This window comes from Rana temporaria, chromosome 1 (assembly GCF_905171775.1).
Source record: "Rana temporaria chromosome 1, aRanTem1.1, whole genome shotgun sequence".
Classification (NCBI taxonomy): Eukaryota; Metazoa; Chordata; class Amphibia; order Anura; family Ranidae; genus Rana; species Rana temporaria.
The window spans coordinates 204195875-204215518 of record NC_053489.1 but is presented as its reverse complement, the minus strand read 5'-3'; the positions used below and the strand labels follow the sequence as shown (position 1 = coordinate 204215518).

General features: G+C 46.4%; 1 protein-coding gene across 1 annotated transcript in view; it reads left to right on the top strand.

The window, feature by feature from the left end:
• Positions 1-6164: 6164 nt before the first annotated feature.
• Positions 6165-19644, top strand: part of LOC120935760 (serine/threonine-protein phosphatase PGAM5, mitochondrial-like) — a 28462-nt gene continuing 14982 nt past the window's right edge. The window contains exons 1-4 of the mRNA XM_040347820.1: positions 6165-6343; positions 12658-12830; positions 13647-13772; positions 16301-16389. Coding sequence (XP_040203754.1) covers positions 6201-6343; positions 12658-12830; positions 13647-13772; positions 16301-16389 — 531 coding nt within the window. The 5' untranslated portion in view covers positions 6165-6200. The remainder of the gene's footprint in view (positions 6344-12657; positions 12831-13646; positions 13773-16300; positions 16390-19644) is intronic.

Sequence of the window (19644 nt, the reverse complement as noted above, 5' to 3'; positions counted from 1 at the left end):
CAGTCAGCATTACTGTGAAACAGTAGCCAGGTGAACACCATCCCCCCAGAGGTACAGTCCAGTATCGGATTCTAATTCCATATGGCGGATGACCATGCCCCCATTCCGAATAATGAATCTGAACACCACCTTATTCACCTTTATGCGGGCCTTATTGAGCCCCGCCACTGACCGCGCCAGGCGCCAAGTTGTCTGAGTCACAATGTCAGACCACAACACCAGCATGTCAGGAAATGCCATGTGGAGCCACAGGAAATCAGACTCGACGTCCATAATTAGCTCCCTAATGGAACAAACCCCCAAATCGTTCCCACCAACATGAAATACCAAAATGTTAGCGGCCGGTCCAGACGTGCAAAACGATGCACCTCTGGCACAACCCTACTCCACATCATCCCATGTACCCCAACCAGCGAATACGCGCCTCCCGCCTAGAAATACCCAGCTGCCTGCCATCGGGTCTAACGTCAGCTTGCCTGGCCCCCCAAAAAAAATATGAGTGGCCCATAATCCAGACGAGGCTTAGCTGCACTCCATCTGAAAGAAAAGAATGAAAAACACCATGATATAATGCCAAGACAAACAATGAACACTCACCACACATGACAACACATAAAGACATGCACCCCCACCACAACACACCCCCCTTCCTCCATCAACGGCTAATCTAACAACAAATGCGGGCGAATGTAAGTACGGAATCTCTTGGATTCCCATCTACCAATCCGTTTTACAGCCGCCTCGTCCAGCCTGCACCGGGCATCTCCGTGGCCACCCTGATGCGTAAGGAGTGCGAGGCATATGGTGTGTGGTCCAAACCCGCTGCCCTAAGACTCTTCTGAAAAACTGACACAAATTGAAACTTAGATAAAAGAGACACATCAGCATGTATCCCTGAATCACTGATCATCAGCAAGTATGCAAATTGGGGGTCTGGATTTCATTATCTCTTTACCTGCCACATACTTGTTCCACTGTGAATTCAAAACTGTTGAGGGGAACCTTCTATGAAAGTAGAATGTGCACTTTAATCACAGCCCTCCACTCCACTGCAGTGCATTTTCAAGGGAATTTGAACATCCAGATTTTCCATGAAGGAATTTTAGGCAATATGTATTTGAAGAGTGGCTGGTTGTGAATACAGCTTACCTTCCATGACCATCATGTGACACTAAAATCTATATTCTACAAAAATATAAATATTTTTGTAGAACCAATTTTTTTACAGCTTTTCTGCCTATTTTTAACAGCTTCCCCAATTTGTCGAACCTCTTCTTTCCCCCCTCACTTCTGTTTGTTGGAACAAGCAGTGCAGGTCAGTTGCGGTCTTGTGCACTGCTCTATGCGTACTACAATTCGCATAATCCATAGTGCTTAGTTCATTGAGTAAATGTAACGATACGCCAAATTAGATTCAGGTCTATGGATCGCAACTGCGGAGACTTCTCAGGTTCGAACCCAGGTTTCACTCTTAACTCAGTTAGGAGTTTGTGTTCTATCATCACAGCCTCAGTGAAGTATATGGCGCTTATTCCAGCATAAGCAACAATAAAGTAAATCTTGGTATTAATGGTATAGATCAAGTATAGGGATAGGAGTAGCCGCAGTACTGGGACTGCACACTAGGGGTCAGACTGACCAGAGAGAGTGTGCTCAGTGGTTCTGGTATTGTACAGACTGGACTGGGTTCCTTATGGACAGAGTAGTCTACACATCATAGTTCAATGGTTGAAACTAATGGTAATTTACATCATTGGCAGAGCACAATGGTGAGGACATCTGTAGAGGGGTTAAGTGTATCAGTGTACTGAGTAACCTTGAGATGCAATCCTCATTACTTGGAACTACTAATAGTGCAGGGCAACTTCATAGAATGGGATTGGACATAAGGAGCAATGCATGATAATTTGTATCTATAGCAGTGAGCATAACATGAGAGCTGTAGTTCAGACTTTAGAGAAACTCCAAGGTACTTGATAAGAATAGCAATGAACATAGATTTGGAAGCAAACAACTAGCATGGAGAGCAGTGCATAGTAATTGGTGTCTATAGCAATGATCTTAAACATGAGAGCTGTAGTTGAGACTTTAGCAGGACTCCATAACACTTGATATGAATAGTAATAAACTCAGGCATGGAAGCAAAATGACAGGTATGCAGAGCAGTGCAAAGTAAGTAGTTTCTATAGCAGAGTACTTGCGGTTACAGATAGCTGGGCATGGATGAGCGTCCTGGGAGCCTGGACCTGAGTTGATGTGAGCGGCAACGCCGTGCAAGGAGTTCTGATGATCCAGTTCAGGAAGCTGGGAGCTGAAAGCAGGTGAGCCTGGAAGCCCAGCTGACAGTGGCGTTCTGTTAGCAATAAAGGAACCCATACTGTCAGTGCTGGGGGTTTAAATAGGCAGCACTAGAGCGGACCAGAAAGTACCACTAGGTGGCGCACCTCCGCAACCACCGTGGAGCGCAAGGCTGCAGGAAGTGAGAGGAACTTCAGAAAGACGGATGTCAGTTGTAAGGGAAAGAACCAGCTATAGTTGAACTTAGTGCAGAGTTATTAGGGAGCCGTTACAGTAAAAGAGAGTGATCATGTTCCTACATACAGGTCCATGGAGAACAAACATAGCCACCCTTTAACAGTCGGAGCACAGCAGAAAAAAAAAAAGGGAGTTTGAAAACTTGGTACAGGCTGGAAGCAATATAAAGTCCTTTTTTTTTAGGTAAAGGAGAAGTCCAGTCAATGCTTGTTTGACTGGGTTTCTCCTATGGATCACAGGAGTGCAATTAGTTTTACACTCCCGTGACATGTTTTCAGCAGAGAGAGCGGGCTGAAGTCCACTTTCTGCTGACGTCACCAATGTCAGTCCAGGCATGGCATCATCCCGACAATGGGAATCCACCAGGTGCCTGGGATTGACATCCGTCTCAGCCTTTCAGCAAGCCACTGAGAGCCTGAGACTGCCGCTCCGCCCCCTCCACAGCGCAGTGCTCCAATGAGTGTGGAGGGACAGTCTGCAGCTCTCTGCTCACAGAGCTCTGAATACCGAGCAGTCGGCAATGTTTGATCGCTCGGTTTTCAGTGCAGAGGTGCCGAGGGACAGATCACCAAGGTAAGTATAAATCTAAAAATAAACCCTTACTTCTCTTTTAACTACTTCAGCCCCGGAGGATTTGGCTACCAATTGACTGGAACACTTTTTGCGATTCGGCACTGCGTAGCTTTAACTGACAATTGCGCGGTCGTGCAACGTGGCTCCCAAACAAAATTGGCGTCCTTTTTTCCCCACAAATAGAGCTTTCTTTTGGTGGTATTTTATCACCTCTGCGGTTTTAATTCTTTGCACTATAAACAAAAATAGAGCGACAATTTTGGAAAAAAAGTAATATTTTTTTACTTTTTGCTATAATAAATATCCCCCAAAAATATCGAAAAAATATGTTTTCCTCAGTTTAGGCAGATTTTTTTTTTTTTACATATTTTTGGTAAATAAATCGCAATAAGCGTTTATTGATTGGTCTGCAAAAAGGTTCTAGTGTCTACAAAATAGGGGATAGTTTTATGGCATTTTTATCAAAAAAAATTTTTTTTACTAGTAATGGCGGCAATCAGTGATTTTTATCGTGACTTCGACATTATGGCGGACACATCGAACACTTTTGATGCTATTTTGGGACCATTAACATTTATACAGAGATCAGTGCTATAAAAATGCACTGATTACTGTATAAATTTGACTGGCAGGGAAGGGGTTAACCACTAGAGGGCTAGGAATGGGTTAAGTGTGACACGACACTGATTGCTGCTCCCAATTGGAAGAGCCTTGTTTACACAGGTGTCCCCCCGTTCTGCTGCTCCATGACATGACCGCGGGACACCGGCGGACATCAAGTCCACGGGTCCCGAGGGCATGGAGCGTGTGCCTACGCGTCGGCAAATTTAACCACTTCCCGACCTCCTCATGTACATTTACGTCGGCAGAATGGCACGGACAGGCACAATCACGTACCTGTACGTCCTCTGCTAGACGTGGGTGGGGGGTCCGATCGGGACCCCCCCCCCCCGGTACATGCGGAGGTCGGGTCCGCTCGGGGAGCGATCCGGGACGACGGCGCGGCTATTTGTTTATAGCCGCTCCGTCGCGATCGCTCCCCGGAGCTGAAGAACGGGGAGAGCCGTGTATAAACACGGCTTCCCCGTGCTTCACTGTGGCGGCGCATCGAGAGGGTGATCCCCTTTATAGGGGAGACTCGATCGATGACGTCATTCCTACAGCCACACCCCCCTACACTAGTAAACACATACACAGTGATCCCTAAATGTTACAGCGCCCCCTGTGTTTAACTCCCAAACTGCAACTGTTTTCACAATAAACAATGCAATTTAAATGCATTTTTTGCTGTGAAAATGACAATGGTCCCAAAAATGTGTCAAAATTGTCCGAAGTGTCCGTCATAATGTCGCAGTCACGAAAAAAAATCGCTGATCGTCGCCATTACTAGTAAAAAAAATAAAAAAAATAAAAATGCAAAAAAACTATCCCCTATTTTGTAAACGCTATAAATTTTGCGCAAACCAACCGATAAACGATTATTGCGATTTTTTTTACCAAAAATAGGTAGAAGAATACGTATCGGCCTAAACTGAGGAAAAAAAATGTTTTATATATGTTTTTGGGGGATATTTATTACAGCAAAAAGTAAAAAATATTGCATTTTTTTCAAAATTGTCGCAATACCACCAAAAGAAAGCTCTATTTGTGGGGAAAAAAGGACGTCAATGTTGTTTGGGAGCCACGTCGCACGACCGCGCAATTGTCTGTTAAAGCGACGCAGTCCCGAACTGTAAAACCCCTTGGGTCTTTAGCCAGCATATTGGTCCGGGGCTTAAGTGGTTAAAGGGACGTACCTGTACGCCCATTTGCCTGTCCGTGCCATTCTGTCGACGTAAAAGTGCGTGCGCTGGTCGGCAAGTGGTTAAGAAAACATACTTGAATATAATTTTTTAAACCACAGATTAGTGTCACCATAGAAAAGTTCCATAAAACATTCCCAAACCCTCAAACTGCCCCCCACTTAACTAAATGATGGGGTTCTTCTCTCTGTAGCGTCCTCCTTTTATTTAACTTAGCATGGCTGTGCTTGGCTCCACCCATATAGCTGTGTCATGTAAGATCTAAAAATGTTGAAGACTACAAGTCCCATTTTCCACCCGAAGTAGAGGAAATCACAGATCTCAATAATACACTGAGCCACGGCCATGTTATCGCTAAAGCGCTGCTAGTTTTTGCCGCACTTTAGCAGCACTTTTGGCCGCTGGAAGGGGTTAAAATCGTCCATGTTGTGGCGCTTCTGAAGCCCTTTTCAGGCACTTTGGAAACGCTGCATATTCATTTCAATGGGCAGGGCGTTTTGGGAGCGCTGTATATAACGCTCCCAAACCGCCCCAAAGATGCTGCTTGCAGGGCTTTTCCTAATGTTCCACAAGCGCACTGCCCCAGTGTGAAAAGTCACCCTGAAATGAATAGGAGTCGGTTTTCAAGCGTTATTTAGAGGCCATTTCTAGCGTTAAAACGCCTGAAAACCGCCTCAGTGTGAAGCTAGCCTAAAACACAAGTACAGTGACATCACAATACTTGTAGTCCGTTGTTTACTTCCCCCAGCCACACTGAAGGTCCATACCTCCATACAGACCTGAGACTGAAGGTAAAACATGCATTGCACATGTGAAGCACTCATTTTAGATGCATTGCTCTGTAGGCTTCAATGTTAAAATGTAAACAAATTCACTTTTTTTTTAATTAATGTGGGTGCATTAGAAAATAATACAACTAACTTTTATGGCAGCGCCCCACCCATCTTTTAGGCTGGCCTAACTTTATACAATTTTCTGTACAATTTTCTTTAGATTTATCTTCAACTATGTAGTGCAAGGGCCTGCCTAATTGGATACAGTTGAAAGTGTTGTTTTAGTTTTGACCTCATAGTATATTGTTTTTGGTAAATCTAAGAAAATTGAACATGTATGGCCAGCCTTAGTCAAATTTCCCTTTAAGGCAGGCTTAGATATTGATAATGGGCCCTACCCAAAGCCTCATCACCTCACCATCTAACACCTGCACACAGACTCCTCCCACAGTACCTTACTATATAAGGCCTGCAGACAGACATCTCTGAGTGTTGGTGTGTTGCCTGAGAAGTTACCATGTTCCTGCGCAGGGTTGCCTTGGCTGGTGGAGCAGCACTTTTTGCTGCAACAGTTTTGAAGCACAATGGGGAAGCCTCAAGCGTAAGTGCTGTGTCATGGCCACCAGCCTTCACCAGGAGCTGGGACCACAACTGGGACCGGTGAGTTCTTCACATAGTTCTGTTTTCTCTGCTGACTGTAGATTAGAATTATGTTTGTGGAGACCATTTACAGACTGCTTATTTTGAAACCTTGCTATAGTGGGCAAAGTAGATATTGGGGGTTATTTACTAAAGGTGAATCCACTTTGCACTACAAGTGCAGACTGCACTTGTAATTGCACTGAAAGTGCATTCGTAGATCTGAGGGAAACATGCAAGGAAACAAAAAAAAAAAAACCTTTTTTTTAGCTTGCTCATGATTGGATAATAAATTCAGCAGAGCTCCCCCCCCCCCCCCCCATTTCAGATCTACCCCTCAGATTTACAGCAACTGTGCTTTCAGTGCAATTTCAAGTGCACTTGTAGTGCAAAGTGGATTTGCCTTTCGTAAATAACCCCCATTGTCCAGTAAAGTGGTTGTAATAGTCCCAGAATTTTTTATTTTTTTTGTCACCTGTAAGGCAAAAGGCTTAATGAGCTAGTATGCACTGCATACTAGCTCATTATGAAATGCTTACCTTAGAATGAGGCATCGGTAACTTACCTGGTCCATGCCGAGGTAGCTGACATGTTGCCTCAATGTGTCTTCCGGGTATTGCGGCTCCAGTGCTGTGAGTGGCTGGAGCTGTGATATTGTTGCATGTGCATGGGACACTTCTTTTTGGCAAGGTCCGGCGTCTGCCGGGCCTTAAGCTGAGAATCCCCCTGTGCACCGCTGGATATGGAGATATAGATATTTTTTTATTTTATTTTTTCTACAGGTTAACATAGGCGTACCTGTAGGTAAAAGAACAAAAATTATACAACTGCTTTATGCTTGGTTCACCCTTGCATTGTGTGCTATAATGTAACCTGCATATTTGGAATTGATGGTCTTTACAGAAGGGGATACATGATTGCATATTCATGCAAGTAAGGCTGGCCATACATCATACAATGTTCTTGTATACTTTTCCTTTAGGTTTATCAAAGCCAGATGAGGTCAAACTAAACCCTTTCCATTTGTATGCAGGCCCTTGCACTACGTGGTTGAAGGTAAATCTAAAGGAAATTGAATAAGAACATTGTATAATGTGTGGCCAGCTTAATAAAAGATTGTTAATGCTTTTCTTTCCAATAAAATACTTTTCGTGTGTCAACTCCATTCCTCAGGACCCACTTACAGGCCAGGTTTGCATGATAACTGAAATGCATCACAGAAGATATTTGCTGCTCGGTGATTGCAGTTTTCTAGTCTGCATCTCCCCAAGGCAAAACATAAAATCTGGCTTGTTGGGTCCTGAGGACAGGAGTTGAGAACCACTGAAATGGACTTGTATTAACCCCTTTAATACTAACAGGGGCTCTTATATTAGTCGGCTTTTATTTATGTAAAAACCTTTGTCCCAAATTTGTCACCTGATGGCGATCTTGCTACACCCTGCATTTGTCCATGCTAGGCCTGCAGTCAGAAGGTGCTAGTGGACATCTTGTTTACACCCACCGAAGTCTTGCACTTCAGACTTATTTTAACAGTAAACTGAGCTTGTATAGTGCAAAACAGTTTTTCCAAGTCTTTGACACTATTTTTTTTTTTTTAAATTCAACATCAAAAAGTCAGGGACTTGTAAATACTATTTTGCACTACATAAGCAGAGTTTACTGTTCATGTCTGAACTGCATGAATTGGGTGGGTATAAAAATGTCTGCTAGCACCTTCTGAGTGCGGGGTGTAGCAAGATGGCTGTCAGCAATGACACAGTGTAGTTTTCTAGAATGGCTGATTACAGGGGCGTAACTAGAAATCACAGGGCCCCATAGCAAAATGTTGTATGGGGCCCCCCAGAGCCGCCCTAGTGTCAATGCAACGTGCCCCATGCGGCCTGGCCTGCCTGTGCCCCATGCGGCCTGGCCTGCCTGTGCCCCATGCGGCCTGGCCTGCCTGTGCCCCATGCGGCCTGGCCTGCCTGTGCCCCATGCGGCCTGGCCTGCCTGTGCCCCATGCAGCATGACCTGTGCCCAATGCAGCCTGGCCTGCCTGTGCCCAATACAGCCTCACCTGTGCAGAGGAAGAGGCAAGCCGGCCGGATCAGCAGAGAGCGGGATTGCCCGCTGTAATAGCTTTCATTTGAATTTCCCGTCTTCCCGGGGCTCATCGTCACATAGCCCCACCTCTTAGCCCAACGCCTTTGATGACGACACTGGACCGGCAATCTGTCGATCAAAGGTGCCGGACCAAGAGGTGGAGCTATGTGACATGAGCCCCGGGAACACTGGAAGTTCTAATGAAAGCTATTACAGCGGGCAATTACGCTCTCTGCTGATACGGACAGCCAGGGGCGGACTGACAACTCATGGGGCCCCCGGGCAATAGGAGATACCCATGCGGAGAGGCACCAAGCTCCGTGACATGCTGAGTGGCTTAGAGTTGGTGACCCACTAAATTCACCAGAAGCCTCTCATGGGCAAACAATTGCAGCCTCACAGTGCCCCATCAAATGCAGCCACTGTGACCCTCAGCCCCCCCCCCCTGTTGTCTGACCGACACTTGCCCCATCTTGGTGGCAGGTCAGGCAATGGGCGACGGCGGTGAGATGTGGGACGGGCAGCGGCGAAAGATGCTTACTCCCTGCACCTCTTTTTCTCCTGCTAGGCGTCCAATAGGAGCGCCTGTCCTTTCAGCCAATCACATGATGGATATCAGACCCGCACTTCCTGATTGGCAGAGAGCCGGTTCATTGTTAGAAAAGCAAACATTAATTTGCTTTTCTAAACCCACCTGGATGGGCTCTGAGTGCTCTGCGCTCCAAGCCCACCCTAATGTGAAGCCTATTGGAGCCTAGGGCTCTAATCAGGTGCTTCAAACCCCCCCCCCCCCCCCCCCTGCAATTTAGGCACCCAGCGTCCTAAAAGGGGATGGACACCTGAATTGGGGGGGGGGGGGGTGGCCATGGATAGATTCATGCAATGCATGAATCTATACATTCTACATAGAGGGGGTGGTGCCCTTAATGGATGGACCGTGTAATATATATATATAATGTGCCATGCTTCTGGGAGAAGGATGTGCTGAATTTCTCCAATATCTGCTACATCTCCCTACTCATCACCTGCCCACCAACACACAGGCACAGCCTCCTCTCCTGTATTACCACATGTGAGCTGCTGGGGCACTACAAGTACCAGCATGGCAGGAGCAGTGTGTTCTATCAGGATGATTTTTGGGGGGAAAAAAGTGTGTGTGTGGATATATACACACACCAGCACTTTTTTTCCAAAAATCATCTTGATAGAAGACACTGCTCCTGCCCCTTCTGCCATGCTGGTACTTGTAGTGCCCCAACAGCTCACAGACATAGCATGTGGTAATACAGGAGAGGAGGCTGTGCCTGTGTATTGGTGGGCAGGTGATGAGTAGGGAGATGTAGCAGAGATTGGAGAAGTTCAGCACATCCTTCTCCCAGAAGCATGGCACTTCTCACACACAGAAAAACGATCTAACAGCAAGAGGAGCCCTGCTGCTACACCGCCTCCCCCCCCCCCACCAGGATAGGTAAGTACTGATAATACAATTCTTCCAACTCAGCCAGCTTACCTTTTGAGGTAGCGATCCACCCCACACTGCAGGCTGTCCCCTCCTCCCTCTCATCTCTCCAGCAGTCGGCATCTCCTGCTCGTATGTCAAAAAAGCCACGCTGGAGAAGGGGGCGTGTACACTGTGCTCCCATTGGCTGAGAAGGCAGTGAAGAGGTGGGGCAGCTACAATCTCATGATTTGTACATCAAAATTATGTCGGTAGTGGCCATTTCAGTGATAGATGTAAAAAAAACACTGATTCCAACAAACTGTCCCTGCTTTTACCAAGGCTGGCAACCCTGATAGAGCCCCCTAGTGGCCATGGGGCCCTCAGCTCGCCTCTTCCTCTCCTCTCTCTTCCCTTCACCGGGCCCCCCTGATCCTCACTCGGCTGCGGGCCCCATAGCGCCCGCGTGGGTTGCTATGGCGGTAGTTCCGCCACTGGCTGATTACATGTCACAGGAAGTGATGTGGTTTCATATTCTGCTGGGTTTGACATTTTGTCAACTATGGTCAAATTTGGATCCATCGATGGCCAGCTCAGGCTCCCCCCCCCCCAACATTCTGCAGCTACAAGTACTATAGTTGCCGACTCTTAAAATAGAGACCAGGGATCCAGCGATGTCTTTACCCAAACTGATTCTTCAATCAGCTTTTGGGTGCAGTCGCTAGCATAAGTAAGCCATTCAACTTCACAGCCATCTGCTGCACCTGCATGAGCCTTGTGAATAGTTCCATAGCCTTTTGGGACTTGTGATGTGTTGAAAGGAGGGGGCCCACCTGCGGTTCAGATTGCTGCAACAATCTGAGCTGGAAGGAATAGAGGGTTTTCCAATGCTTTATTTCCAGGCCAACATCAACATTGATGAAGAAAGAGGGAGAACTTTGCAGTATCAGGCCTGGATAAGAACCGGGCAATCCTGCTCTCAGTAGTACCAAATCACAGTTCGTTGCCACTCTAGCCAGAGTGGGTGAAGTGCCCCTGGACAGACTCCTGTCACAAGCCTGGCAGCCGAAGTGTCACTTTAAATTGCTGGGAGGAACAGATCTCTCTCACAGACCTGGCTCTAGGCCAGGGATCCTCAAACTATGGCCCTCCAGCTGTTGCGGAACTACACATCCCATGAGGCATTGTAAAACACTGACATTCACAGACATGACTAGGCATGATGGGAATTGTAGTTCCTGAACAACTGGAGGGCCATAGTTTGAAGACCCCTGCTCTAGGCCTCTGCCACAGGCCAATTACTTGAATGGAGCGAATCCTCCCAGTAGTTTTTAGCATAGGTCACCGGATGACAGCAAAGCATACCTGTCAGCATTCCGGTCACCAGATCCCCGATTGGTTCGTTCAAGCCCTGTTGGACAACCTGCCTCTGGGTTCTCCTCAAGCCGACCCCCCCCCCCCATCGAACGGCATCCAGCCTGGGATCCTCTCAATAGAACTGGGGACCCAGTAGGTCACTGGGGCTCCTCTCGGCAACATAGAGCTCCGCGTAGCATTTGACCCCGGCCTGGAAGGCCGGCGTCCGTTGGAATGTGCGTACCCTAAAGGTGGATGCCGCACCTGGAACCCGCGGGAAGAACCAATAAAGATGGCGTCTGCCACAGATATACTCTCCCCCAGCATGCCCCGTGAGGGAAAACTCCTCTAATTGGCTGCTGGGGAAAATTGCTCTGCCAGAACCCCTCTAGCGCCACCTGTCGCCTAGGGGTGGAAACAACACCCCTGGAGTGCAGGCTGACCTACAGGACATTTCTGGAATGACAGCAGCCCAAATTTGACAAATTGTGAATGGGAGCAAGAATAACTCTCCCATTCCCCACTAACTTTAGTGTAGTGCCCATACTGGAAATAAGGGGGCGCTACATAACCATAAAATGTCCCTCCACAAGGGGATTGGCTGCAAAATCAGCAGGAGGTAGGTTTGGAATTGTGGAGGTCTGCCCACAGCTTCAAAAATTAAAAGCCAGCAGCTGCTGACTTAATAATTGGACACTTGCCTGTCATGGAGTCCAGTGCTGTCAGGTGCTGCTGCCTCTATTGCAAGTACGGGAACTTGGCAGTGTAGCCTCGAGGCTTCACGCTGGGAACCCTGCTGTCAGGCCCGGACTGGGACAAAAAATAGGCCCGGCATTTTAGACTGAGCAGCCTGGGGGGGGGGGGGTCGTTGAGGCGCAGAGAATTGGGGTTAATGATCAGTGTACAGCACTCAGGCAAGAGGGACTGGATGGATATCGGACTCTTTCCTTTCTGTTTGCTGGGCTTTATCTTGAATATTCCGGCCCACATCCCTAAGGCAGCAAAACAGTGGTCGGGACAGACACAGGAGAGGAGGTGGAGGAGTACAAGCAGCTCCTCTAACTGGTCCTGCGGGCAGCAAGGGGAGGGGAGAAATCGCCCTGCTCATCTCTCTCTATCTGGCGCTGTGTTGGGGATTTCTGCTATCAGATAAACTGGGCGTCCCTCTCGGCCTGCAACCCCTGGGGAGATGTAACATGCGGGCCGCGGCCCACCGGGTGTATGCCCTATGGCCAGTCCGGGCCTGCCTGCTGTACATGTGCAGAGCTCTGCTCCTCTCTCCTACTGGGGGAGGAGGGAGCCTGAGCAGTGATGCAAATATGCGTGGCCGAGGCTTCCGGAAGCGGGGACAGGATACCTGTGAGCCAAATGTGCCCCAGAAAGGGGCGGGCGGCTGTAGCTGCTCTTTTGCTCTGAATAAACTGACACTAACTTTTTTTTTCTTTTTCCTTTGTAGACGTGAACCAATGTCTCTGATCAATCTAAATGGCCTGAATGGAAATGAGGTTGACTTGCAAAACAAACTAAAAAAATATAAAGCAAAGGCCAGACGTCATATTTTCCTTGTTCGCCATGGACAGTACAATGTGAATGGTGAAACAGACTCTGAAAAAGCCCTAACGCAACTTGGTAGGTGTTCTGCTCCACTTGCATGCAATTTGTATGTCTTGATTTGCATCAGGTTATTCTGTAGCATGCTGAAATCTAGTCAGTGTCTGGCCATTACAACTTATTTCCTATGATTTTTGATTTCTCCCTTTGTCCACCTCTCAAGAATCTGTGCCTCTATTAGTCAGTTAGCAGCCTTTCTCAAGATGAGACTGTGCAGCAAGTGGCTAAATGTACTAAATCCAAATGCGGTTAAGACTTCCTTGAAACTTTAGTCTGAAACACTGATAAAAATTTATTTTTTTGTGCAAATTCACTCCAAGCCTTTAAGTTCTGGGGAGAATGTGTGCTTGGATGTACACAGCGCACCCCTCCACATGCACTCTGTACATGGATCACTCCTTTACTGCAGGCAGCATGACTAGTTAGTCATTTATTTCAGGCAGCCTGTCTTCACGGATACTGCTCACATTAAAAACAGATTTGACAAAAATAAAGGTCTACTTGTCCTTTAGTTCGTGCCCCCATGTAAAATGCTGAATACGCATAACAAAATCGCACATTGGAGAATTGTGAAATTCTTGCATTACTCTTTTTGGCTTTTCCCTGTTGAAGGTTATGGGCCTTCCAGTGAGATCTTGGGAAATCTAGGGATCAAATTTTTGAGCGAGGCAGTCCACATGGAAATGTCTTCAGATCTGGGATTTCTCTTGTACTGTATTAAATGAACTTTCTGTAAACAAGATTTGCTTGCCCAAATGGTATTGGCCACCCCCCCACCCCCATCAATTTTTGTTTAATTTTCATACCTTAACAGAATTTTCTTCATACTCCTAGGTCGTGAGCAGGCTAATTTAACTGGTCAGCGCCTTGCTAATTTGGGTTTCACGTACAATGGGCTGACCTACTCTACAATGCAAAGGGCCAAAGAGACATCAGAAATAATTGGCCAGCATCTGGATGGTACGTATGAAGTGAATGACTGGATTGATTCAAAAAGCTGAGCCTCAGAGTAAACTTTTCTATCTCCACTTTCAGTATAGGCTTTGAGTTATCTCTGGCTTTAATTCCCACTACACCTTAGCCAGTGCCTTTCTCCTGATGCCTGTCTGCAACTAAAATGTCCCTAATGTAGACTAGTAGTAACTGGTAAACAGTATTTTACTCTTAACTGTCCTTTGAAGATGTTGAGGGTTTACTGAAAGCTTATTAACTTGGATGTCAAGTGTTGTTTTTTCCCCCAATCTCTCAGGAAAAATTGTGCCCTAGGTATTGGCAAACATGAGGCTCTCAGGAATCACAATCTTGCCTAGAAGCAAACTCCTATAGGAAGGAACTGGGTTTTTCCTCTCTACTGGGCTTTACAGTAGATGACCTATAGGACTTTAAGACTTGGTGTCTAAACTTCACTTGTACAGTATGCACTTTTATTCAGGCCTAACTGTAAGCTGCTTGTGATTGGCAGCCCAGTCCGTTCAGCAGCAGAAGGCACTGAAAACTGCTACACGTACAAGGAGACTGAGCCTGAAAAACTGATCAGGCCAGAACGGTCATGACAAGGCTGGGGTGCTCTTTAGCCCATCAAGTCTCAATGACCTAATTTCGGTGAGATTCCCACCACCACTTCTAAACCTCAGGGTCACCTTCTGGCACAAGAACACTGGACTCAGGAAGAATCCTGGTATGATGAGCTGACTTTTAGAAGTCAGAACATCTATTAAACAATGCAACAGTTGCTTACATCAATAGGTAGATGTGCATGGTCCCACTACAGTCAAGATTCTTTCCCATGTGGCTTAAATATTCCAAGTCATACCTACTACCTATGTCATATCAATCTCTGAAATCAAGGGGTGTTTCTACTCATTTGCACTTTTTTTTTTTTTTTTTTTTTTTTTTTTTTTGGCCTACACTGAAATGGCTTGTTGCAAAAAAATGAACTCTCTACTTGTCATTGCTGAATGAATGAGAAACTTGTATAGCACGACACATGCAAACTTAATCGCCTCTGGGCGCTTGATGTTCCTGTCTCATTTGATATCAAGAGATGAGTCTTGATCTTTTTCCTGAAGGCTAAGTGGTTCTCCTCCAACCGAACGCTGGTTGGTAAAGCGTTCCATAGTCTGGGACCTTGGACCGCGAATCTTCTATCTCCTTTGGAATTGTAGTTGGCTTTTGGTATCTGAAGAAGATTTTGATTGGTAGATCGCAGAATGCGATTGGGATTATGAGCTTTTATTTTTTTGCATAGATAATGGGGAGCATTCCCATGGATACGTCTATGGGTTAGACAGAGTGCTTTAAAAGCAATTCTCTCTTTTACTGGCAACCAGTGACGGTGAGATTGATTCCCAGTGCTTTTTCCCAGTGACAATTCTGGCGGCCGTATTTTGAACGACTTGCAGACGAGCGATTTGGTACTTTGGGAGTCCGAGGTAAAGGGCATTCACATAGTCCAGTCTGGAGTTCACAATTGATCCCACTACGACCGCTATGTCTTCTTTGGGAATAAAAGGAGTAAGTCTGGGTAGTAGGCGCAACAGATGGTGAGATCCGCTGACTACCGACCCTATTTGTGCATCCATTGTCTGTCATGTAGGAGTCGAAGATGACCCCGAGACTTTTGACTTTAGCGCTAGGGGAGATGATTTTGCCCAGAATGGGCGGGGGTATCCACAATGTTGCATGTTGAGTCCTCCGTTTGGCGTGAAACAGGAGAAGTTCTGTTTTTGCTCCGTTGAGTTTAAGGTAACTCTTTGTCATCCAGTTCTCTATCAAAGAGAGGCATGTCTCTAGATTGAGGTGGTGGTCCCTTCTATTGCAAATGCAGAAATATAGTTGCTGGTAAGGAAGATGGGGGACAAAGCTTTTAAAACCTGGTTTGGCTTGAGGCTATAGGAGTGAGTCCTCACTGCATTGACAGCTTTGTTCACGCTGTAGGAAGGAAAAGCGTGTGCCACAGGAAATCTACAAGACTGTCCCAAGCCACTAAACCTCATTCAGTCTTGGGGGGGGGGGGGGGGGGGCTCTATTGATGGGTCTGGTTTCAATGGTGCTCAGGAAAACAAGTTTGGGGGGGGGGGGGGAACTGGCACACAAGGGTGTAGAAAGGACTGAGAATTGATTGTAGTACTAGCTTTATCCATGGTGTACAGATGGCTTCCAGTTTTGCTTGATGTGTGCAATGTTTTTTACCACAAACCCACTGCCCCCCTATAGGGGCTGCGTGAAGCCCTACAGGCTAACCCACAGGGGGTGTTGGAAGAAGATCAGTGGAGCGGTCAGACATCCTCTAGTTCAGGTGAACTTCAAAAGGTAGCCTAATATACAAAAGATTAGTGCTGCCATCTCATTCTAAATGTAAATGCCAGCTAAATGCATTTCCACAGTGCACTCTGCAAGTGATGGTAATTGTGTACATGCACCTGATTTAGGATATGCTGGTAGTACATCCATATTGGTGAACAATCAATTGTCTTGTTCTTTCACAGGTGTGACACGTATTGGTTCTGACTTGCTAAGAGAAGGGTCTCCCATTAGACCAGATCCACCAAGCAAGCACTGGAAACCAGATGCTGTGGTGAGTCCTATGAAATCTCTTTACTAAACAGCTAGTCATTCTAGGTTTGTAAGGATATTTTGCTTTGCGTGAGACTTGTGTACTTTTTGTGTAGAGAACATGGAATGTTAAAGCCAGCAGCTATAAAGAACTGATTTAAAGGGGGTTGTAAAGGATTTTTTTTTTTTTTTTCATAATAAGCATCCTTTACCTGCAGACATTCCTCTTTTCACTTCCTCATTGTTCGTTTTTGCTCAGAAGTTGCTCTATTTCATGGGTGCTCAACCTGTGGCTCTCCAGCTGTTGCGGAACTACAATTCCCATGAGGCATTGCAAGCCGCTGACAGGTACAAGCATGTCTCCCAAAGGCTGAGGCATTATGGGAATTGTAGTTTTGCAACAGCTGGAGAGCCACAGGTTGAGCACCCATGCTCTATTTCTTCTTTTCTGTTCACTTTCTGCTTGTCTGATTGTAACTCGCCACCGTAAAGGGAGGCTTTACTGCGGTGGTCAGTGACGTGCTCGCCCCCTCCTGGGAACTACATCTGTGCAGCAGGACGCTCTCTACGCGTTGGGCTTCAAGGAGGTGTGAATTACTGTGTGTGCCACAATGCATACTGCGAAAAGTAGTTCTTACATGAACGAGTGCCGCAAACCAGGAAGTGAATGAGAACAGAAACTAGAACGCCGGAGGTGATGTAGATGAAGGAATTTAATAGGGATTTACTCTTTTTTTTTTTTAACAATCATTACACTATTCTATCTACCTTGCAGACATTAATTTTAGGCAAAACATTTTTTTCTTTACAACTCCTTTAATCTTGTTAAACTAAATGGTCCCAGAGGCTGACCATTAAAACAGGGTTCGGGCTTTTTTTTTTTTTTGCATTAAAGGCAAGCTGTTAATAGTTATTTTTTTAGGGTGGAACTCTGCGCTTTAAGTGCAGAGCTAGGAGGCTACAGATTGGCAGCACACGTCCTGTAGCTTATGAAATCGTTTTAATTCTGGAACAAATTGGCACTTTCAGGAGAAGTTACCAACTTGTCACGTACATGGCATTTGATGTGCTTTGTCAGAGGTATGAACCCTCTCCATCCCACTCTGCTCAGGAGCAGTAAAGTTGTCCACTGACCCCATACTTGCCTGCAGTGACTCAATCGCCTACCATGTAAGACTTCCCACTCTAGGTAGGCTTGATATATGAAAGCTGAATCTCTGCTGGAATTGCCACTAGCTAGGTGCCATTTACTTAAAGTGTGTGTGTGTGTGTGTGTGTGTGTGTGTGTGTGTTTTTTATATTTAACTTTTATGTACAGGTAAGTCCATAATAAGGCTTGCCTGTAGGTAAACTCCTCAACCGTAAAGGTTCCCCTCGCAATGAGCCGCTGACTGCAGTGGCACATGTGCACAGTGGATTCTTGGCTTGCTGGAAAGAAGTCTCCCACGTGGGAGTGACGACATCGCGGCTCCAGCCACTCAGCGATAGAGCCACGATACCCAGAAGACCCGCCAAGGGAAAATGTCATCTCTCTTGGCGTGGACCGGCCAATACCGATGCCTCGTTCTAAGGTAAGTATTTCATAATGAGCTAGTATGCAGTGCATACTGGCTCATTTTGCCTTACAGGTGGCAAAACATTTTTTTGTCCTGTCAATTACTTGGTGGTCAAGAGCATTTCCTCCAATTGTCTTTCAGGACAGCCACCTGAGACCTTGGCTCCTCCCCCCCCCCCCCTGTAGGAAACTCGGCACCAGCTATCTTGACTTCCTCCTCCCCTGCTGACTCCTTGTGTTTCCTCCAGAGGGGATACACCACCTAGATCTAAGCCAGGGAGGCTCAGGCAGAAAGTCCTGAAAGGGTGCAGAGGCTCTTTGGACAGGCCAGGTAAAACATACCTGGTGAAAGATTGCCACCCCCACATTCCCTGAGAGCAGGTGGAGGTCGGGGGCTCTAGTCTTCACTAACGAGTGCGGTAGATGGAGGTGCAGTTCCGGACCTGCAGCAACTTGGTATAGCACACAGTGCAAAGACCGCTCTGGGACCGCATGTAAGCCGAGTGGTGGGGTCACATCTGGTGGAAGGGGCAGGCACTGCTGGTTGACCTGTAGCTTCCAGTTCTGGCCACAGAGGGGCTGAAATTGTTGAGATGGCACAAGCTCCAGTCGTGGCACCAGTATGTTGGAAGGAACAAGACTGCTCCAGCTGAGACCAGCTCCAGCCACGCTAAGGGGAACCTAGGGTGGAGCTCCCCTTGCCTTTGGTGAGGCAAGCCCACATGAGAAAGGGGGTAGGAGAATGTAAAGTAGTAATTTTTATGCATGTGGGTTTTTTGTCTTCCAGAATAAAACGGACAGACCCAGAGCCCCTCGTAGCTCTAAGGTGTCCCTCCAGTAGGACTATACTTTGACTCCTGGGGAAAAACACTCTGTAGAGAATGTGAATAAAGGGGGGAACTAAAGCGCTGGCTAATACTAACCAAATGAAATGAAAAGAAAATGTGCTGACAATCTATATAAATAAATAATAAAACCCCAATGCAGCTCAAATCTAATTGGTGCTAACAACAAAAACAGTGAATATAAAGGTGTATGATGAGCGCAAAGGAATATGACATATGGCATAGACAAAATAAATTGAGTGAACAATAAAGCAAAATAAAAGTTTACGATCCTCTAAAATAGAGGAAAATAACTCCAATCCACATGCAGTGGCGTGAGACAAGTGCTAAACACAGATAGTCCAATGAGGTGATGCAAATAAAAAACTGAATAAATAAAGCAATTAAATGTCCCAAATGACAACAATCAATAATAAAGTGATTCGTGTAAACGTGCTGGCAGCGATGGAGTGATCCAGTTGCATATGGTGAACAACTCCCGATGATCGGGCTCACAAAACGCTTACCTCCCTCACAGGGAAAAACAGCATCGGAATCAGCTGGACTGTCCCACAACTTCTCCAATGAGCGACCGCCGTCCTCTCGATTATTCTCCAGGCGCGTGTCCTCCACTCTGTGTATAGTTCCGGGCTTCCCAAAGATGGCGACTCCGTATCCCAGCAAACACAAGGTGATTAAAAAGAAGAAAAAGGGCTCCAATAGTGAAGTAATTCTCAACGAATGTTTAATTGATAAAAGAAATCTGGGTGCATAGCAAAAACTTTCAGGATAAAAACCGAGATGACATACAGCGGTAGTACGGACGAGATGCCGCGTCACTTCCGGTAATTCTAGATACGCCTTACGCGTTACGTCACGACACGTGACTTCATCAGAG